The sequence below is a fragment of the Tachysurus fulvidraco genome, chromosome 5 (genome assembly GCF_022655615.1).
Source record: "Tachysurus fulvidraco isolate hzauxx_2018 chromosome 5, HZAU_PFXX_2.0, whole genome shotgun sequence".
Lineage (NCBI taxonomy): Eukaryota > Metazoa > Chordata > Actinopteri > Siluriformes > Bagridae > Tachysurus > Tachysurus fulvidraco.
The window spans coordinates 13,841,318-13,863,984 of NC_062522.1; the positions used below are offsets into that span (position 1 = coordinate 13,841,318).

General features: G+C 36.3%; 2 protein-coding genes and 1 long non-coding RNA gene across 8 annotated transcripts; 2 read left to right on the forward strand and 1 right to left on the reverse strand.

The window, feature by feature from the left end:
• On the reverse strand, window positions 1-1,994 carry LOC125141211. The gene is made up of 2 exons (XR_007140573.1): window positions 1,852-1,994; window positions 1-1,638 (listed from the first exon to the last, which is right to left on the reverse strand). It is a non-coding gene; the product is annotated as an uncharacterized LOC125141211 (long non-coding RNA).
• On the forward strand, window positions 1,171-11,707 carry lrrc8db (leucine rich repeat containing 8 VRAC subunit Db). 4 transcript variants are annotated; one of them, XM_047813665.1, is made up of 5 exons: window positions 1,171-1,496; window positions 1,909-2,050; window positions 2,790-2,905; window positions 3,002-3,160; window positions 8,401-11,707. In XM_047813665.1, the coding sequence occupies exon 5, from the start codon at window positions 8,403-8,405 to the stop codon at window positions 10,923-10,925; it is 2,523 nt and encodes an 840-aa protein (XP_047669621.1). In that variant the 5' UTR covers window positions 1,171-1,496; window positions 1,909-2,050; window positions 2,790-2,905; window positions 3,002-3,160; window positions 8,401-8,402; the 3' UTR covers window positions 10,926-11,707. The 4 variants fall into 4 exon arrangements, with proteins under 4 accessions (XP_047669621.1, XP_047669622.1, XP_027002762.2 ...); XM_047813666.1 differs by lacking the exon at window positions 1,171-1,496 and having other exon boundaries at window positions 1,890-2,050; window positions 2,860-2,905; XM_027146961.2 differs by lacking the exons at window positions 1,171-1,496; window positions 1,909-2,050 and having other exon boundaries at window positions 2,379-2,905.
• A 2,844-nt stretch (window positions 11,708-14,551) lies between these two features.
• Window positions 14,552-22,349, forward strand: znf326 (zinc finger protein 326). Of its 3 annotated transcripts, none has more exons than XM_027146962.2 (14): window positions 14,704-15,164; window positions 15,452-15,552; window positions 15,666-15,715; window positions 16,207-16,264; window positions 16,381-16,687; window positions 17,118-17,268; window positions 18,219-18,235; window positions 18,352-18,400; window positions 18,603-18,684; window positions 18,874-19,021; window positions 19,988-20,081; window positions 21,122-21,252; window positions 21,355-21,450; window positions 21,540-22,349. In XM_027146962.2, exons 2-14 carry the CDS (start codon window positions 15,476-15,478, stop codon window positions 21,624-21,626), a joined length of 1,347 nt encoding a protein of 448 aa, XP_027002763.1. In that variant the 5' UTR covers window positions 14,704-15,164; window positions 15,452-15,475; the 3' UTR covers window positions 21,627-22,349. The 3 variants fall into 3 exon arrangements, with proteins under 3 accessions (XP_027002765.2, XP_027002763.1, XP_027002764.1); XM_027146963.2 differs by lacking the exon at window positions 14,704-15,164 and adding an exon at window positions 15,171-15,343; XM_027146964.2 differs by lacking the exons at window positions 14,704-15,164; window positions 15,452-15,552; window positions 15,666-15,715 and adding an exon at window positions 14,552-14,633.
• Window positions 22,350-22,667: the final 318 nt, after the last annotated feature.

The following is a 22,667-nucleotide window of genomic DNA, read 5'->3' on the forward strand; positions in this document are numbered from 1 at the left end:
TATTCTTGCAACATATTTTATTTGTTTTGGACTTTATCCCCAATTTCATCATCTGCTAATTCCGAACCACTTGCTAACTCCCCTATCACACAACAACCATGGCAAACATGTGCTTCCTCCAAGACAAGGACAGATAACTTTCCACTTCTGTAAGTCACCCAGGAAAAGGACGTCTGCTGAGTCTTATCTCCCATCTCATGCTGCGTCACAGCGCAGATGAAATGTCTAACTGCCTTCTTCCACACCAGTGAGTTTACAGGCACTCATGATTAGTGTCCTGATGACTGACAGGGGAGAGAGTAATGATGTCCCTCTCCACCAGAGAACACAGCAAAAAGGATGGTGTAATGTTGCATTCAGCTTGGAATTAGGAAGTCTGATGAACTTGGTGGATTCAAATTACATAGTGGGGAGAAGCATGGACGCCTCCGAGAAAGCACATGTTTTTTAACAAAAAGATGCCTGGTTAACATGAGTGTCCATGAAATTCAAATATTTATTTTCTCAAAACAGTGAACTGTATGGTAAGTATTATAGATTTAACCTCATGTGCTTATATTGATTGTTCTAAAGTAAATATTACTAGAAACTCATTTAAAGTGGGTTTTCATTTACCTTTGCTGGTATGAACAACAGATGAGCTGCAATAGATGAATTGTTTCCCAACAACCAGCCACTGATCAATACTGGTCACAATAACCAATTCGCTGGTCACCACTGATCTCAGTGACCAACCACTAATCATCCTTATTTCCTCAACAACCATTTACTAAACTCTACTGGTCCTGCTGATGAATCAACATGTACAGGAATCTTTCTTGGTGTGTTGGTGCATAGTAATAATAAAGAAGAAGCAGAAATATAAGAAACAAATATGACTCTTAATAATAATAATAATAATAATAATAATAATAATAATTATAAACATAAAGCAATTGGATGTAAGCAAAATAGAGACATGAATTGTACACTAATGCAGGATGCGCAAAGTGGTCAGTGTAAATATACAATTAGAAATGTTTCATATATTATAACTGAAAGAAAAAACTAACTTTACATTAGTGCAGGATATACAATAGTGGACCAGTGTGAGAAAGGAAGGTGCATTAGAACAGTAAGGTTTGCAATCATTAACCTAATGTGTCTGAGCAGTGGTGGGGTCGTTTATTAATGTTAAAGTGGCGAATAACAGACCATGCCGGGTCATGGATGTTGTTGATTAGGCCAGTTGCGGATGGAAAGAAACTGTTTTGGTGGCATGAAGTTTTAGACTTTATAGACCGCAGGCTTCTGCCAGAGGGGAGTGCCTCAAAGAGACTGTGTCCAGGATGAGAGGGTCAGCCACAATCTTAACTGCCCGCTTAAGGGTCCTGGAAGTGTACAGATCCTGAAGAGGTGGATTGCTGCCGATCACCTTCTCGGCAAAGCAAAAGACACTCTGCATCCTGCTCTTGCCTTTGCCAGTGGCAGCAGAGTACCAAATGGTGATGAAGGAGGTGAGTATAGACTCAGCAATGGAGGTGTAGAAGTGCACCATCATAGCCTTTGGTAGGTTAAACTTCTTCAGCTGCCGCAGGAATCCATACGCTGCTGTGCTTTTCTTATTTATTTATTTTGTTTTACTTTTTTTGTCTGAAACTAAAATTTGTGCTTTGTGAATAAATAAATGGTTGGTTTGACCAATTTAAACACATAAATAAGTAGTTTCTGTGACCATGATCCAAAAACTTAATTATAAGAAGTAAGTTATAATCTATTTTTTTCTATTCTGAGAAAAAGTCATTCATGGCAAAAGTCTCAATGTGTTATTTATTTATTTTGAAACTAAATCAACTACTTGCTTTCACTTACTTAGTATCCTTTGCTTTCTTCTTCTTTTCTTTCTTCTTTTTTTTCTTTCTGGATTAGAGGTTTCAGTGTTCCAGATGATGCAGAACAAAGGAGCCAGTATTCACAGTCCTGGTAAAAACGTGTAAAAGTCACCTGTTATGGACAGGACACCTCCTAGGAACGGTTTCTGAGCTCGTGCTGTACTCCTCTTCGCTTGCTCGTGAGTAATCATTAAGTTTATTCCTTCAACTCCACTTTTATCATTATGCATGCGTAATTGTTGCCATAAGCGAAAGATAATATTATCGGTTTATACTTAAATGTGCGGTTTCTGATGTGATACAATCTCAACAAGACATAAATCATAAATCCGATGTTGTTCCTTAGATGTATCTGTTTATAAAAATTATTTTGTAAAAAAAATGCAAAAAAATTAATAATAATAATTAATTAATTAAAAAAATAGTTACCTTGCTATATTTTCCATTCATTTATTAATAATTAATGAGTCATTTTGTATCAGACGTACCTCATTTTTAGGGTTATCGTTTTTTAGCGTCACACTCAATATTAAAACCAGTCAACAAACAAAACATGTAAATAATATCTAGTCGTAAATAAAAAGCTTGACATAAACCATGAAATATTTCGATTCAATTTCATAGATTCATAGATTAATTTTTATAAGTGCCGGGGCTGAATTCCAAATAACTCCTTAATCCCTACACAAGCGCACTCCATAGCGCATGAAATAAAAGATTCCTAACCCTTCCTAGCGCACTCCATCTCCAACAAGGTGCCGTTTGGACTTCATCCCGGATTTTGTAAACTTAAGCACCTCCCCTGATAGACTTCCTGTATGTAACCATAATTGTTTCATTTATTTCTTGTTGATACTAAAGACCTGCTCTTTCTTTTCTCTACATGTTCCGTGCTCGCGTGGCTATGGATGATTGTAGCTTGTTAAAAATGGCCACGTTGGATTGAGGTGTGTTTTGTTTTGTTTTGTTTTTTTTAATTCAACCCGAGGTTGGAGGAAGGAGAAGCGGAGGCGTCAACAAACTGGTGCAGACTGGTTAGTACCGACTACTGCATGTAGGAGAAGACAGAGGACAGGGCAAGGTGTTCGTGTACGACACATAAATGGTTCTATTGTCATTTTCTTTACTAGGGAAGAAACGTCCATTTGTTTTCCAGTCATATCCCCACCCTTATAATGAGGACTGTAAAGGACAAGGCTGTGCTTTGCGTTGCGCAGTATTGTCAGTACGCCAAGATGGAAATGAGATAGTGGATGGTGGGTCATAAGCAGGATACGATTTAGGATGCAGTAAGTAATCTGTTTTTATATATGATTAACCGGTTTTTATTGATTCTGTTCATTTTTCCTATGAAATCCCAGAATTCTCAGAAGCTCTATGAGGTGGGTATGAAACCTGATACTGAACACCTGCATGCCTTCAAGAGGCTTATTCTAATGAAACATTCTGTACTGCCTTGTTTTAGGCTACTTGTGCTTTATTACAATTATTTAGTCGTCACTCAGACAAGTAATACTACACAAACAAACACAAATATAGTCAGGGTTTTACAAGTAGCATGCAACAGCACTTAATAGTTTTCAGCTGGACCCTGCTTGATATGATACGTTGTGATGGAGTATAAAGATTGAAATAACAATAAATTAAGTTTTATATTATGACATATGACTACCTTAAGTGACTTTAGACAGTCTGTCAGTTTTAGGACATATATACAGTCTACTTGAATGAGTGAATAAATGGATTTTTTCACTTGTTGTGACTGCATGATGCAATTATCCAATAGGATTTTATTTTAAAAAGGTAGCAGAATCATCATGCACACTTTCAGGGATTTTCTTTCACCATCCCAGTCATTGTTATCAAACAACACATTGACCTGTAGACACTGCTAGATTGATTTGAAAACTCTCCAATCACATCGTGTTCCTCTGCTTGAGCTCTTCACATGTCTGCTTATGGTGTTCCCCACAATGATTTAATCAGCTTGCACATACTTGAACAGCTGTGATTGGTTACCACTTGTGCCACTTTAAAGGCTCCATGAAAGACTCCACAAATCAGTACATCTGGTACAGCCAGTGACCTAGATAAGAGAGAGAAAACCAAGGGGTTAAACAAGGCTCCACGGTTGCACACACACATGTGGCTACAACATTAGAGTGCCCAACACAATGAAGCAGTTAAAGCTATTGCATAATGTTGTCACAGATGATGAGATTTCCTGTGTTGATCTTCAGTTCTCACTGTAAGCTCTGAACATGTGAACTGGTAAGATTAGATTCATTTACTGATTATCAGTCGTAGCCTAGATCTGCATCGATATAGAGATCCTGTCATGTATTCTCCTTAGAGAAGGTGATCACATAGACCTGTTCACTGTTTGACAGCCCAATAAAAGTAGAACAAATGGCATAAAGAGCTTTTGCACTGATTACAGATCATATAGTATCTGTAAGAATATTGTAAATTGTGGCTTGAAATCCTTAGTAGTTACTGCATTGAGAAACTGTATCCACACACTCAGAAGTTTTTTGTACATATTTTTACCTCTCCTGTAAATAATATTTCCTAACTTCTCCTTTTAGAATCATTTTTCAGAAGCACATATCCTGACAAAGATCAAGCCATGCTGCATGATGGGGAATGTCATACTTTTGATTTATTTTATTGAGAGTGTGGCATGTGACCTGATTATAGATGGGGCACCATGACTGACATTTAAGAGAATAAATGATATCCATCTCTTTTTAATTTTTTTTCTGATCGGCAGCATCTGAAGTGCATTTTGCTCTTCAATCATAAATGAAGTTCTATTTGTATAGAGCATACATTATGGTAGAGTATGAAAAATAATACAAATACAATAAACACGTCGCATTCAAGACGGATCTGTAAACGGCGGTTAATATGGTTATTAATAATTTGACTCAATGGTAGCTGAGTGGTTCCATTACTCAGTGTTGTGAAGCTTTGCAGAGTAAATCAGAAGAGCTTTTGTTTTCACTCTTCTGTCCTGCCTCATTTTTATGTTTTAGACCAAATTGTGTGACAAATGAGTCAATTCAGTTAGAGGTTTTGAATAGTTTTGAGAGCAACATTGCTCCTATGCAAACTAGGAATTTTTTAGAAGCTAGCAAGTCTGAGTAAGAAAGAACAATTCATGAGATCTTAACTTGCATGCTCATTCGGATCGGTCTGTTTCTGCTCTTGTAATATCTGGTCATCCGAGGACACTTATTTAGGAGGCCGTGTTCTAAAAGTGTACAACTTAAATGAAAACAGTTGCATGTGGTTATATTATACCAGACCAACTAGAGTCTTACATGTTAAAGTTCACATTAGCATTAATGGATCTGTGCCTTTCATGCATCGATACTTTGGAATTTTGAGGACTAAACCTTCATTTAAAATATCAGCAAGTATCTGTAGAGTAGTCTCATATCCTGTGCAAATATATATATATATATATATAATTTCTACATTCTTGGCTAGCTCCAGTGCCAATTAGTTCTGATTCCACTATTTTTAGAAAGCCCCTTTTGGGCTGTTTAATATATCGTTTGCTTTAGAATACACTGAATAAATGCGCCTACTATATAAGGAATAAGCCCTATTTATATCCAATCATCTTGATCATCCTTGTTAGGAGACCTCATCATATCTGCATTAAGTATCAGTATAACAGCATATAATACAATAGCACTATAGTAAATTTAAGCAGTTACTTGGTCATAATGTGATTGTATTTTACAGTATGTCCCTATTATGTTACATGTTCTAGGCCTTGTTTATTTAACATGAGGCTTTTTACTGCAGTGCTATACTGTATGGTAAAATATTTAAACCATGTTTTGTCTATAACATGTATTTCTAACTAGGCATCTTGGATATTTGGTGCCTTTTTGAGTATTAAATAAGTTTAGCGCCAGTAAAAGAGACTGATAATGAGCCAGTCTAATGTGTAAAGAGTGAGATAATTAAGTTGGGTGTCTAAAATCGCTATTGTCACAATGCAACAGTATGTGTCACTATTACGTACTGTCTGTCTGGTTGTTGTGAGCTATATTTCTTTCAAGTTTTTTAATGGCAGGCATCTTATTTTATTACAGAAACTTCAAAAGTTTTGACTTTTAACAGTAGGCTGCTAACTGAGATGACGACTCTTTAAAGACATAGACGTTAAGTCATTTTCACGAAGAGTCTTTATTTATTTATTTTTTCTTTGATCAGAGAACGGGGGATTTTTCTCCCAAAATAAGTTTTTAAAGCATGAATGTCTGTCAGATTGTCCCGGTGAAGAGACTTCATGTCCCTCTTACTCTGTAAACAAATCCTACATTAATGGGATAATTCTATGCAGATGGTGATTCTGTTTGTTGTACTGGTTGGTTGTTTTTTCTTTCTTCGTTGTCTTTTTGTGCAGTAATCAATATAATTTTATTTAATTATGCACTAGTTAATGAACACTTGTAGGACTGTTTACTCCTGTTCTAACACAGAATAAATTATTCTGCAAGCACATGTTGCATTTTCTTCTGGTTTATAGGTTGCAGAAGCTTATTTGAGTATATCATTCAGACATGCAAATCCCATTCTCATCTTTAACTGCTCTGTGTCCAGCTGTCTAGACATCAAGGCCACCTTAATGCACTGTACAAAAGAGGATAAGACCTTACAAAGGAAAGGCAAATAACAAAGTAATGTCTTGAATGGTTAGTTCAGTGAGGGGAAAAGAACGTGGCTGCTGTAGGTGATTCAGGTCTTGACATGCACTTTAGATCTGAGAGTGGAAAATATGCAGGACCTCAACTGCTTACTGTTTCCTGCAGCTATTCCTTACACTATTTGTACTGGGAGAGTTGTAGCCCAGGAAGTAATTGTACAACCCATAGCCTCTTTTCCACTGAATGATTAAACTCCTACAAATTGCCACATTGTGTGTATCTTATGAGTAGTTACTGTTTCCAGGTTTATTTGCCATTTTTAACTAAAAAGGCGCTATGGAATAGGTGGAGCTGAGTGCATTTTTCTAATCAGATTAAATTATTTATTATTACATGTTTGAAACAGGATGGCAAAACATATTGATCTAAAAGACTTGCATACAGTACCATTCCAACATCAACTAGAAGGAGATTAGAACACTAGAATGTTGGCCTTCAGCTAAAAGAAAAATTTCCAAGAATGAACTAAAAGACTGAAATGGGAGAGGATCTTTACTGTATGTTCCAAGTACTGTGTCTAGGTACAAATTAGTGATTCTGTACAAATTTGGATCTTGGTAGAATATTGCATAGAATTACATTTAAAACATATTTATGATTGCAGTACTATTTTGAATAGTGCTATAAGTATATTGCTGTTTGTGCTCTTTATTTGAGTTAATCATAGATCCTGCTGTCAGTACACTGAAAACAGTTTTCATAAACAAAAACACCAAAATATTAAGTCTACTTGCAAATAATTTTTGTCTTGATGCAAAAGAGGCTAATGAACAAAGGTAATGTATTTAAATAATGAGCATTTCTAATCCAATAAGAAGAACTATAAAAAGATTTATTTTGTTCCTATAACAAATGCTTTACTAATGTACTAGACACTTGTATTTTTTTTTATTATTTTATTTATTTATTTATTTTTGCCATTTTGAAATTGTGTTCTTCTTTGAATTTGATCTTATCTCTGGAGGTGGGAAAGTCTCAGGCTTCACAACACGGCTCAAAATTTGATAATACATGAAAACATTATTTTTGGCCAGTCCACCACTGCAGCAAGCAATGTGTGAGTGTGTGTGGATTTTTATTTATTTATTTTTTTTTAATAGTTTCGGATTGATGATACAAACAAGTGTTATATAGTTGGTTAAGCATTTGCAAGCTGAAGAGCTCTCTCATGGAAACTGATACTGGGCTGAGCCTTAACACCCTACTGTCTCCTTTATAAATGTGTTTATCTTAATGCATTTCATACCGTTAGGTGTGGACTACACCCAAGTCCTGGCAAATGGTTGCTATGTTTAGACATTACTTAGCAATTAGAGTTAATTATAAAAATACATACATGTATATAAAATGATAAATCTATATTGTAAAAGCAGTCCAAAAGTGCAAAATTCAGTAGATATTAGAGGAAGGCATTTTGAAAACCGAAATGTATCATTACATATTGTAAAGGTATGTCATTTTAATTTTCAAAAAGTAGTATATTAAAGCAAATTGGACTTATGTAAACTAGCATAACAAGAATATTAATATTTACCACTTATCTGCTTTGTGTTGGTGTGTGTGTGTGTGTGTGTGTGTGTGTGTGTGTGTATAGATCAGGCTTATGCATATGGTTCAGTGTTTAGGCATGGGCTATATCATAAGCAAACAGAATCTGGTGAAGACACTCTTTATGTAAACCCAGATTTAATTGTGCAATAGTGCCTAAAACTATATTTAGCTCAATTGTGGGTATATAGAATCTTAGCTATTGAAAACAGTCACTGAAATGCTCATCAGTGGTGTTCTGTTCTTTCCCATAGGAATGTTCACCCTCACTGAAGTTGCTTCACTGAACGACATCCAACCAACCTATCGCATTCTGAAACCATGGTGGGATGTGTTCATGGACTATTTGGGCATTGTAATGCTTATGGTGGCAATATTTGCTGGGACGATGCAGTTAACCAAAGACCAGGTTGTTTGCTTGCCTGTTCTGAATTCATGGGAAGAGTCTGTCACCACACAGAAGCCACCAGAAACAGCTTCTGGCTTTGGGACAGGAGGAAACAGAGTGACATTAGCAGCTGCGCCTTTAACGGGCAAAGGCCAGCCCGACACAGTTGTCCACCAACTGCATTTCTCTCAGCAAGCTACCATACATCCTCAGCCAACAGGGGTGAAAACTAACATGGACTATCAGCAGTATGTCTTTGTCAACCAGATGTGCTACCATATTGCTCTTCCCTGGTATTCAAAATACTTTCCCTATCTTGCTCTCATTCACACAATTGTCCTCATGGTCAGCAGTAACTTTTGGTTCAAGTATCCAAAGACTAGTTCAAAAATTGAGCATTTTGTGTCAATTTTGGGGAAATGTTTTGAGTCTCCATGGACCACTAAAGCATTGTCTGAGACGGCTTGTGAAGACTCGGAGGAGAATAAACAAAGGATGACAGGCGGACTCTCCTTACCGAAGCATTTATCCACCAGCAGTGAGGAGGGGAGTCCAAGCCCATCCACACCAATGCTGGGAAAAAACAGTGTTAAATTTTCTACTGAAAAGCCTGTTATTGAGGTTCCAAGCATGACCATATTGGATAAGAAAGATGGTGAGCAAGCCAAGGCACTTTTTGAAAAAGTGAGGAAGTTTCGTGTGCATGTTGAGGACAGTGACTTGATCTACAAACTGTACGTCGCTCAAACTATAATTAAGACAGTCAAGTTCATTTTGATCTTGTGTTACACAACAACATTTGTTGCATACATTGATTTTGAGCATGATTGCAAACCTGATGTAAAACATTTAACTGGCTACACCAAATTTCAGTGTACTCATAATATGGCATTCATGTTAAAAAAGCTGCTCATTAGCTACATAGCCATCATTTGTGTTTATGGCTTGGTATGCATTCACACTCTTTTTTGGTTATTCAGACGCCCTCTGAAGGAGTACTCATTTGAGAAGGTGAGAGAGGAGAGCAGTTTTAGTGACATACCAGATGTAAAGAATGACTTTGCATTCCTCTTGCACATGGTAGACCAGTATGACCAGTTATACTCTAAACGATTTGGTGTCTTTCTCTCAGAGGTCAGTGAAAACAAACTACGAGAAATCAGCTTGAATCATGAGTGGACATTCGAGAAGTTACGACAACATGTGACACGGAACGCTCAAGACAAGTTAGAGCTCCATTTGTTTATGCTCTCAGGTGTTCCCAACGCAGTGTTTGACCTCACTGACTTGGAAATATTGAAGCTTGAGCTAATCCCCGAAGCACGGATAACAGCAAAGATTTCCCAGATGACCAACCTTCAAGAACTACATTTATATCACTGCCCTTCCAAAGTTGAGCAGACTGCATTCAGTTTTCTCCGTGATCACCTACGGTGCCTTCATGTCAAGTTTACAGATGTTGCAGAGATACCCCAATGGGTTTACTTGTTGAAGAACTTGAGGGAGCTCTACTTATTAGGACACCTCAACTCTGAAAATAACAAAATGATTGGCTTGGAATCCCTCAGGGACCTGAGGCATCTGAAAGTGCTACATCTGAAGAGCAACCTTACTAAGGTCCCAACAAACATAACAGACTTAGCCCCACATTTGATCAAACTTGTGGTGCATAATGATGGTACTAAGCTCTTGGTATTGAATAGTTTGAAAAAGATGATGAATCTTGCTGATCTTGAGTTGCATAATTGTGAACTGGAAAGGATACCACATGCCATTTTTAGTTTGACAAATCTGCAGGAGCTAGACTTGAAATCCAACAATATTCGCACTATTGAGGAGGTTATCAGTTTCCAACACCTAAAAAGGCTGACCTGCCTCAAACTTTGGCACAACAAAATCATCACCATTCCGCTGTCCATAGGTCAAGTAAAGAACCTTGAGTCCCTTTATCTTTCTCACAACAAACTAGAGTCTTTGCCTGCACCTTTGTTTAGTTTACCTAAGCTAAGGTATTTGGACTTGAGTTACAATGCTGTTGTTGTGATTCCAATAGAGGTAGGATTCCTGCAGAACCTCCAGCACTTTGCCATCACAGGAAACAAGGTGGAAGTGGTGCCAAAGCACCTGTTCAAATGCACCAAGCTGCGTACATTGTGTTTGGGCCAAAATTGTATCTCGTCACTACCAGAGAAAATTGGCCAGCTGGTGCAGCTGATACATCTAGAGTTAAAGGGAAACTGTCTGGACCGCCTTCCAGCTCAGCTTGGACAGTGCAGACTCTTGCGCCGAAGTGGTTTGATTGTGGAGGATCACCTGTTCGACTCCCTGCCGATAGAGGCCAAAGACAGCATTAATCAGGAAAGTAATGCAACATATGCTAATGGAATGTAGGAGTTTAGCAGTCAACAGTCTCTATATCTCCCTCTGCTGGTCATTTGACCAAAAACCAGAATCCATGTTAAATGGGATTATACAAAGTGGGCACAATGTTTCTCTTTATTACCATGGTTTGTACAAGTTGGTCAGCTGGTGGCCGAGGACTTGTTGCACCTAAATTAAATGCTTTAAACAATTGGGATTAACCAAGCATATTAGAGTTGATTCTGTTGTCTACAAATTAAATAAGTAGTAGAACATATATCTGATGTACAAACAAATCTTAGTGGTTTGATTGGAAATGTTTTAAAAACAATGATTTTCTCTGTTTGCAATATTTTCAATTCCCTGATACAAAGACAACCATTGTATGTTTCAAATGCAAACTGCTCCTTTTGCACTCTTTCATGTTTATTGATTATGCTGCCATGTTTTGTATTCTAACTAACAGCTTTCCAAACAGTACAACCCACATTTTGGTGCAGTTACTGCCTGTAATTTATTAATTTTGAAAGAAATCTGGAAATGAAAAATATTTGTGTATGACAACAAATCATAAGGAACATTAGTGCACCCAATGCATGGTCTTTGCTGCTCATTACACTTTAGCATAAAAATGATTGTTCTCATAATTAGACATACTATTCTACTTCCACATGTTAGCCAGAAGACATGTATAAGATCAGAATTTATGTTAAAACCTTCTGCTATACATTGTACTGATTACTCTTAAGTGGGAATACAAATGCTTGTACTTTATAATTTTTTTTTGCTTCATAAAAAGTTTACCCACTGTTTTCAGTTACCAGCTACTCTATATGCCACTTCATGTTCAGATTAGACATGAACTTGACAAATATTCATGACATGTTCAGTGTGCAATATCTCACATTTATAAAATTAGAAGTGCAATACTAGCACAAGTAAATGCTAAATCTAAAGCATCAGAAGGTGACTGGACCAGTCAAACACAGCAAAGTAATTTATGTGAAATCAGCATTCTGCACATTAAATTGTATATATTATCACAGCTAAGTTATTTATATTCCTAATATTCTTTGATTGCTCATAAAATTAATTTTTTTTTAAAGGTAATATTGAATTTACAGTATTATCAAATTCTCAGATCCGAATTCTCTAAACTAATTGCTCAGAAGGTGTTAATTAACTTTGCTTAGCAGCAGCTTTGACAGTAGTAACACATTCACAAGGACTTGCTTATGCACCACATAATCTAAGAACAAATCATAATTGTATATAAGAACTGTTGTGTTATTTAACAGTGAAAAACAAATGATCATTGATATTGTATAGCTTTTCTTATCATTTATGGAAGGAGTCTTGGGTGTCAGCGCTTTAAAACCTTTACATTTTCCTCCAAAAGAGAACCTTCAGAACAGAAGACTTCACACTTTCCAGTTGTTGGTAAGATGACAGGTTGGTTTTTCTGCATCTATTGAAGAAAGATAAAGATGACAGGTATAGCTACAAAAATAATAACACATTCAACGTCATATGTAGTTTTAAACAGTTAACAGCACAATATGTTATTCTTTAATAAATACATTTTTGTAGTATGGGAGGAATAAAACAATCAGGACATGCTGGGTCACCGTTACAAGAAGTTGATAATTTTCCTATAACAGCATGTCGTTTAGTGGTTAATTCTTGAATCTTTTTAGCACAGTAAATGCTACTTTGGTGCTTGTTGTTAGTCATGCCACATTAATGGGAACTTTTACTAGTGGGTCATACTGGATAATAAACATTACAGGGTGTCAGTTACCCTTTCCATGAAAGCACAATTTGTAGGTAAGCAGTCACTGACTAAAGCACAAGAACTTGTTAGCTCTTCTCTACCCAAACTATAAAGGGATATTAAGCCAATTATCTCATCGCTGGCTCATTTTTAGCATTGTAGTGTGACAGGTGAACACAACATGCATCTAGGGTTCATTCAATTCAATTTCAAAAAGCCTACACATCCGGTTAGGACACATTTCTATAGCATCTAATTCCAAAAAAGGTAATTTCATAATAAAGTCTTGTCGAATTTTATTGAGCAATTTGGAAGTAGTCTGCTCACTAACCAAGGAGTTTGGTGGTCTGTGTTTATTATGTACAATTGTTCTATAGCTTCTGACATCTCTAACAGCTGTAGCACACTGGACCAGAGCTTGCTGCCCGCACTCAATTTACTGGTACTTACTCCAGCAGAATGGGAGTGCTGGAAGAACCAGGAAGGGAAATTAATTTTGTGTGGTCTGCAGAGACAGTGAGTAGGGACTGCAAATTAGGTTTTGGGGTTTTATTGTCTTGATGTCACAAAGCTACACCCTGTCACTGGCACGCAGCTATTCCTCAGTGTACAAACTAAACACAATTATGTGAGATACAGACATCCTGTAATGTTTTATCATTTTGATATATTATCTCATAATGTCATAACCATACTTCATAAGCTATTTATTTACATACTGACCCACGGACTTCCTCACATACTTGCATAATTTCCTAATTTTTACTACAAATAGGCCTCACTGTGTTATAATAAACCCAATTTTCTACAAAGTAAAATACATATGTAGTAGTGACTGACATTCAACAATGCACACAGCAAATACACAAACATAAAGTATGAACTTCAGCTACCAGCATGTTTTTTGGAGGTGAAAGGAAACTGTAGACCCCAGAGAAAATCCATATGGACATTGTAAGGACTGAAACTGCACAGACAAGTGTAGCATTGAACAAGGTACCAGCAACTGAAGCAAAAAAAACAAAACATTAGAAACCTTTAATGAAATTATAATGGTTTAACTACAAATACCATTAAAAGCGGCAGCTTTTATTCATTAAAACTTCTTCCAAATGGTTTCCAAAAAGTTTTGTAGTGTGTTTTGTCCACAGTTTATTAAATATAGTATTTGTGTACATCATTAAATCATTATCATCAAACCAAAGAAAACATTGTAGAAATGTTCTGGAATCTGGATACTTAATAATGACTTAATAGTCCATTAGATACCAAGATGTGACCTAATAGATGCCAAAGGTGTTCATTGGTCTTTAATGGTATCCACTAAACAACCACACCATTACAGTTTCATTACAATGAACCATTACATAATTGAAGGTAGGTTTGTCTTTTTCAGCAGGGAAACTGGCATATATAAGTAGGTTGTGGATGTTCAATAAACAAACACACACACATATGCTACTGTAGTTCTATAGATTTTAAGCCGAATCCAGAAACATCCTTCTCCTCTTTAGTTTATACCTAGATATGTCCTTAGCCATATGACAAATGTCTAAAATCTGTATAAAAATCTATAAACTCTATGAAGCTTCACTTCACCTCAGGCAGAAACACCTCATTCTATTTTAATCTAGAGTAGTGTCAGACTTTGAATCTAAATGAACCTCAGCATGCTTTGTGTAGTATTTAAAATAGTAATTAAAAAGTAAATAGTAAAACACAAAAAAGTCGGAGAACCTTTCCATATTTTTCCGAAAAGTACATATTCAATAAAATCATTACAAGTTTAATGAGAGCTAAACCTTTAGCACCTGTTTGTGAGTATGTTTGTGTGTGCTTAGTGAGTAAACTGGCTTGATTTTGGAATTGGCGCGCCCTCTTGCGGACGCATTTTGTCATGACAAAGAGTTCCAATCATGATATGCAGTCTTTATATTTATCTGCTGGCTCAAAATATAATAAAAGTAAGCGACTTTTTTTTTTACATGAGAAAAATAACACAAACATTATGTATCCGTTGGGCAATAACCTTGTGTGAAGTCTGAAAATACATATACTGTGTTCTAGATCCTTTCTTCAAATGTTGCAGTAAACACTACATTGCCTTTAAAGGCAGTAAGGAGTGGTGTTTATACTGGTGCTAATTTCTTAAATAAATTACACGCTGGTTCATATACCTGCTTTCTGAGCTCTTTGAATTTTAAAAGGTTAAGACAAAGGTTAAGATTTACTTCTTTAAATTCTTGCTGAAAGGTAAATCCAGGTGTTGGGTTCTATATACTGTAGAACCTTTAATGATTTCCTCAGGAGAACCCACTAAAGAAAACTTTAATGTGCTGGATGCTGGTGGATTGAATGAAGTAAAGCTTCTCTATTCATTTGCTGGTAAGGAGAGTAGACCAGCACACTGTGCCTCTTGCTATCTGCTCTGATTGGAGCCATCAGTTGAAGATTGAAGTCAGCTGTGTTGGTTTGGGGAGAACCAGCAGTGAATTGTGAGTTTCAAGTAAAAGAAAATCAGCTCTTTTGCTTTCTGATTGTGTTGAATATTGCTGTTTATTCAGCTGTTTAGCTGTAGATGTATCTGATTTATTGGACCTTTTGATTGATTTTTTTTTTTTTACTGTTATGTGCATAGCTAAGCATAACCTTTAACTCCTATAAAGCCCTACTGGTAAGAGGTTTGGCCTAGATGTTTGATGTGGGAGGTTCAGTAGCTAGAGACAGTAAAATAATAATTTTTTTTTTTTTTTTTTTTTCTTTTTTTTTTTTTTTTCAATAGATACTTGATGCAAGGTTAAGGATAATGTCTGGTGATTCAAGAGGAAAGATCTCTGAAATTGCTCCAAGATCATTTGAAAATTCCTATGGTCTTTTTCAAAAGTAGGTTCTTTGTCAGACTCTGGAAGCTTCATCTGTGTTTTGTAAATAAAAGCATCTTACAATTACGGAAATGTTATATTGGGAAAATCAAATGGTGAATGTACTTTTTTAAGATATGCAGATGGAGCATCATCAATATTGTCAACACCTTGCAAGGATGCAGGCAAGGCCATCTGTCATTTATTTATCTCTCATATTTTCACTTGCAAACATGTAGAAAGTTTAGCTGTTGCTATTTATCTTTATGATGTTCTGATCCAGTGTCTGATATTGCTAGTCTTATTTTTGTATTTTTTTTTGTTTGATACATTGACATTTATACATACTGTGAATGAGCATTTATTACTATTAGTATTTATTATTATTATTATTATTATTATTATTATTATTATTATTATTATGAACAACAATAATAATAATAACTTATAATTAATATTATTAAATTAATATTATTAATAATTGTATTGTTGATTTTATAATAATAGTAATAATCATAATACATAATTTACATAAGTTATTTTGGTCATGTTATCATCTGAGAAACAGACGTGTCATCATTGCAATAGGGTTTACACAACTTTTTTGCTAGGTTGCTTTGCATTGTATGTGTGATAAATGAACATCATAAAGATTTTTGTCTTCTCTTTCAATTAGAGGAGTGTGACAGTTGGCAACAGTTCAGATTGTTCCCATCCAGCTCTTCTGAGATAAGGTGAGACGATCCTTTTTTTAAAATCCTGATTATTATACGAGTTCATTTATTTATTTTGTGAGTTTGCAGTAATATGGCCAATAATCTTCATTCTGCTTTTTGCAAACATCCCCCAGCTATGGTTCCTATGAATTCTTTGGTCTTGGAGCCCCAAATGCTGGACATGATGTAAGTTCCTGTGATGGCACACAGACTGCTGCTCTGATGGATGATATGCTGTTAGACTGCCATTTGCCTTATCGAGGTTCCTCTAGGAGGTCCAGGTCACCATTTTCAGACAGTGATAGCAGTCAGCACACCTCCTTCAGCGATATGTCAGGATCGTCCACTTTATTTGACACACCATGCACAAAGCCTAGACCCATCGGCTCGCGTGGGAGAGGAGGGGATACTGCTGCAATGTGTAGAGCGAAAAGCAGAGGGGTGAGTATGATGCTGCGAAGAGAAAGAACAGAATACTGTGGGAATAGATGGCAAAATTAAACACACAATTGTGCTTCAGTATTGTTCCAGTCAAAATCAGAATCTGTGTATGAAGTTTGTATGAAACTAACCACGTTTTAGTATACTTTTACCCAAGGTTTTTCTTGGTCATTCTTCTTAGTGTATTTTATTGGACCACAGATTTCTATTAAAATTATAGCGTTTTCTTTTTTTTTTCATTTCACTAATCATATAGAGGAATATATCCTTTAAGAAGTGGGTTTTCATACATTCATGCTCACAGGTTGAAAAATGTAGAGTCAATGAGACATCGGAAACTTGGTAAGAATCCAATAATTGTATAACTGCACAGTCTGATAAAATGGGTAATGGGTGTTGATAAAATATAAGCTTTTGTACATCTGATCAGATCTTCAGGTCGACAGGTGCTAATAACATCCAGAGCTTTTATTCAAACATGACCACATCAGCATCTCGTGGCACAAAACGGATGCTGATGGCTCCAGTTCCTCCGGGCAAGTTTGCCAAGAAGCAGAGGGTTGAAATGAGCATCAGAGCAGGTTGGTCTTCATGACTGCTGTTGTAAAGGATTCACATTTTTTGATACCTATGTTTAAATTTATAATTGTCAAGGATTTGAAAGGTTACAAGGGAAAAAAATGCAACCAAAAACTGATAAACCGATTAATGATTTTTTATTAAACTTTTTCAGAAAAACAAACAAATTACTCTAAATTGTTTTGGAGTGCTTCTTTTAAAAAGTGCTGGTTAATAATGTTATTTTCCCATTCCAGTGTCAAGTAAAGAAAGTATAGGCTAAACCAAAACATTTACTGTTAGGTTTAAATTTAAAGGACTACAACAGAAGATGACCTCAGGTTCCATTCCTGTCAGTCAAGAACAGGAATCCGAGGCCATCATGGGCACAGACCTGCACAAACTGGTTAGTTGAAAACTATTCTTTTTTCTTTTTCTTTTTCTTTATTTCCCATCTTCAACTGTACAGTTTGTGCATCTGTCCCCATGACAACCTTGGATTCCTGCCCATGGATATTGTAGCCCATTCACCTTAAAGTTCAATGTTTTGATGTTTTTCTGTTCATCACATTTGTAAGGAGTGATTGTATGAGCTACTATTTCATTTCTGGTAGCTCAAACCAATCTGGCCATTTCCACGTTCCTCTTTAATCAACAAGGCTTGTCCACCTACAGAACTGTTGCTCGTTCAATGTTTTTTCCTCACACCATTCTAGACTCTTGTGTTTGAAAATCCCAAGAGAGCAACAGTTTCTGACATACTCAAACCAGCCCAATAAGTCACAGTGATCACACTTTTCTTCACTTTAAATCTTGATGTGAACTTTAGCTGAAGATTTTGTCCTGTAACTGTATGCAGCAGTCACATAATTGGCTATAAGATGACTTGCAGGAATGACAAACTAGACACTTGCGTATATTTAGAATTACGTGTGTTGTATTAATTATCCTTTCTTCATTTTCTAATCCTCAGGACTGAATTTTGCAAAGGTGAGGGGAAAACATGTGTAATTACTTCTTCTTCTATTATGTATTCTTGTTCACTCATTTTTTTGTATTCTTTACCCCCCCCCCCCCCCCCCACACACACACACGCCATTTTAAAGGACAGTCATATTTCCTCTGATGGAAAGGATGTGAAAGAAAAAGAAGCTGGTATGTAATGTTCTGTTTTTTCTGGATTTGTGTTCAGTTTCATTGGACTCATTGCAAACAAACTAACTAGATGCTCCTTAAGACGTAGAAGACGTTAGTTCTACAAATTAAGGTGCTTGGGAATTCCTCTTTAATCTATACTTTTTATATTAAACATTTTCCATTTCTGTGTTCCTCCCCTCAATGTGTGTTCTGCCATCAGTGGAGGAGAAGCGTGTTCGAGTCAGAGAGAAGAGAAGACGTAGACGAGAGAAGAACTGCGAGAAATATGGAGACAAGCACAGGTAAAACAAAGCTCAGACTTGCCTGAGTGTTGGTCTTAGGTTTTCAGTACCTCCAGCATACCCAGCAAAGTTGGCTCCATAATTGAGTAACCCTCCAAGCTATTATTTTCCCTCCAAGAATGTTTATTATTTGCCGTTTCAGATTGGGCAACTGCTTCACTGTTCGAAAATGATTTTGTTTTTCTTCAGACTAGCTTTCACATGTGCCTTTTGTAAATTTCGCACGTTTGAAGACAAAGACATTGAGAAGCATTTTGGAAGCACATATCACCAGGAAACACTGGACTACATTCGGCGGCAGGCCAAGTTTGATGACCGGGTCATTAGCTTTCTCCATGTAAGACTCGGATATAAAATACACAGAGTACTGTGCAAAGGTTTTATGCGGGTGTGCAAAAACGTTGTAAAGTATAAATGCTTTTCAAAATTTTTATTTTAATTTTTTATCATCAATTAACAAAATGGAGAGAAAATGAACAGAATAGAAAATATTGGTTATGACCAGCCTTTGACTGCAAAACAGCCTTAATTCTTCTAGGTACTGTATACTTAGACACAGTTTTTAAAGGAACTTCGCAGGTAGGCTGTTCCAGACATCTTGGAGAACTAACCACAGATCTACGTATGTAGGCTGCCTCAAATCCTTCTGTCTCTTCATGTAATCCCAGACAAAATCGTCACTATCTTAGGAGATGGTTCTTAATGACATTTGTTGGAGTCACCTGGAGTCATTGTCCTGCTGCAGAATAAATTTGGGGCCAGTCAGATACTTTCCTGATGGTTCTGCATGATGGATAAGTATCTGATTGTATTCCTCAGCAATGAGGACCATTTAATGCTGACCAAATCTTGCAAGGAACATCCACCATGTTTCTCTGCACCTCTCTCCATCCCTTTGGCAACCAGCCTGCCAAATATTTCAAATTTTGACTCCCCAGGCCGGAGCACCTGCTGCCATTATTCTGTACCTCAGTTCCTATGTTTTCATGCATAGTTGAGTAGCTTAGCCTTGTTTCCACGTTGGAGGTACGGCTTTCTGACTCCGATCCTACAAAATCCCTGACTTTGTGCAAGTGCAAAAACTGATGCTGGTTTAAAGCCAAAGGTCACACCAAATACTGATTTAGATTTTTCTTCTGTTTGAACACTGTATTTGTAAATTGATAAAAATAAACAAAACAAACAAAAAAAGATTCTTAAAACCATTCTTGCTTAACAGCATTTTTCCCCACCTGCGTAAAACTTTTGCACTGTGTGTATACATGAATGTGATCATTTAATTTTTCTCTTGATTTTGATTAAGGACTGTATGGTACACAAGTTTCGTAAGACAGTGTCCGCTCTGTGCAAGCTGCGCAGCCTTTCAGAACAGAAAGCAAACCAGAAAGTGATGGAAGGTAGGGTTTCTATAATTTGTATTTCTTTATAATTAAAAATTGTTTCTTTAAATCCTTCCATCACCTTCCTTCAAAAAGGACAAGTTTCTTATTTTTTGTTAAGAATAAGAGTTATGACAGACATTCACAACTATGAATAACATGAATATTTATGAATAACAGATGTGAAATATCGAATCTAAGAATTAGAAATATCAAAGAATGTACTTAAAATGCCCTCAAGATTTTTGTGTTGGTGCTTTAAGATTCTAGACTGATGCTCCATCATTCACTTTCTTTTGAGTGTAGGAATCGTAACAGCTGTTGAATTCACAAATTTGTGCCATGAGGTACAATTTATTCGAGGCAAATGATACATGGGTTCAATTTAAAAATGTTATTACGTACTGTACATATGTTGTATACCATATATTGATTATGGTAACGAATTGCAAAAGAAAAAGCCATTTAACCTTAATGGAAGAAGTATCGGCTGTCCGTGCTTTACAGTAGTCTTCAGAACAAGGTGTTTTTTGCCCTTTACGCTTTTTAAGTTTATTTTTCGGGGTCCTGATAACTTCTAGACAAGACTAGACACTAGAGTGGTGAGGGACTACTGCTTATACTCTTATAACGTTACATGGAAATCTAAATTGTTTAAAAGCCTATAGTATCTTTATTAAATGACACAAAGAATAGCAAAAGTAGCAAAACAAAATAGCATGGGGTATTAATATAACGACAAATCCCCATGTTGGATTGTGTGATCGCAGAAAAGAAGGCAAAATCAAGCAAACTCTGCTAGATTTGGTAAGTCATGCTTTTTCTCAAAATTACCACAGACTTCACACCGATTTGAGTCAAAATACATCATGCGACTCACATCATCATAACACCCGTCAGACAAAGCCTGTTAATGTGTATCGGACTTGAGTGGAGCTATCATAGTCACATCACAAATTGTGAAAAAAAACTTTTAGGCTGTTGCAATTTCAGAAAACTCCATTATTATGAAAGGAGCTCTGATGGAGTCCCCTCTGAATCTTATTTATGCTATACAGGGGTGACTGAGGATGACTACATGAGGAAGGTGGAAGTGGTGCACTGTATGGCCTGCAACATTTACATTCCTGCTGTCTTTACTTCTGTCCAGCAACATCGCCGTTCCCCTCTACACCTAAAAACCAAAGTGGTACATCAGCTATGTACTGTGCTGTAAATATTTGAAAATTTGTACCAGCCAATTATTTTCACTCATTTTAAATAAATATGGCTTTATTTGTGTCCTCTGAAGGTCTACAAAGAGCAGCTGAAACGGGAGAGTGTATTGACGGCTAAAGCCATAATAAACAATGACACTGTTAAAAGCCGCTATGAGAAATACATCAAGGTGGATGATGCTCATGAGCTCAAAATTTTTGTAATGTTCTACATAGGTGGGTGATGTTATAATCTGTGTTAATTATTTTTTCCCTTCAGGGAGAAGATCCTTTTGTAGTGGATGCCAAAGACACAAGCTCAGATTTGTCTGAACCTGAGGATGATAAGATGGAAAACGAGGACTAACGAACATTCTCTGATGCTTGATATACATGTTTGCTTAATCCATGTGATTTCATTTAACATTAGGATCTGTAAAGGTCTCATGTTGTGTTGCTCCTTTATAAGTAGCAAAAATAGTTCAGGTGGAGTTGGTACCTCTCAATGTAAGTGTTAATCACTCAGTTAAACATTAATGGCAGAGTTTCAGGTGATATACTGTAATATTGAAATAGAGGTGGTTACTGTTAAGTATTGCATTTTGTACTGTCGTATGTTTACTGTTGTACTGAAATGACACATCACCCACGTCCCCATCTCATCGTCCTAAATCATCCATTCACTCGTTATGTATCTTTGCAACATAGGTAAACAGTATGAAACTGCACAAGCCAGATCTGTTCATTTGTGTGTATATAAGTTATGGATAAAATAGATATGAATATAATAAACAAAAAGAATTGATACCTAACCTAAATGGTGAATGATCGTTTTTAAACACGATGAGCATTTTGGTTATTAAAGTGACTTAATGATTTTTAGACTGATGAATCAAACAGCTGGCCAGGACATACAGATCTGTCAGTCATCTATAAACAAACAGGTTCCTTCTTATTGTTTTATGTTTCTTACAACAATCTGATAACCTTATATTGAACAAAAATATTTTTCTAGAAAGATTTGTCAGTCCCACACATGTACATTGACTTCTTTATGGAGATAAGCACAATAAAGTGCTCTTCTGATTCACATTCATAGTACTCTGTGCCCTTATTAAACAAATACTGGATCTTCAGACATACATAACAGACTGTAATTTTTATCATCAGAAAATGCAACATGTTCCTTGCAGGCCATCTCAATTTTAGATATCGCTTAAAAGTAGGATTGCTACTAAGGATAAGCCTTTTAAAAAAATAGACACACCTAAGGTGTCTGAATCCGACATAGCTCACGGTCTAAAGGGCTTCTGAGTCGCTTGCAGAGGCCTGTTATGGCAATGTCATCATACTGAGGAGTCAAGTCACCTCCTCCACAGAGAACACATCATTATTTTCTTTGCATCAT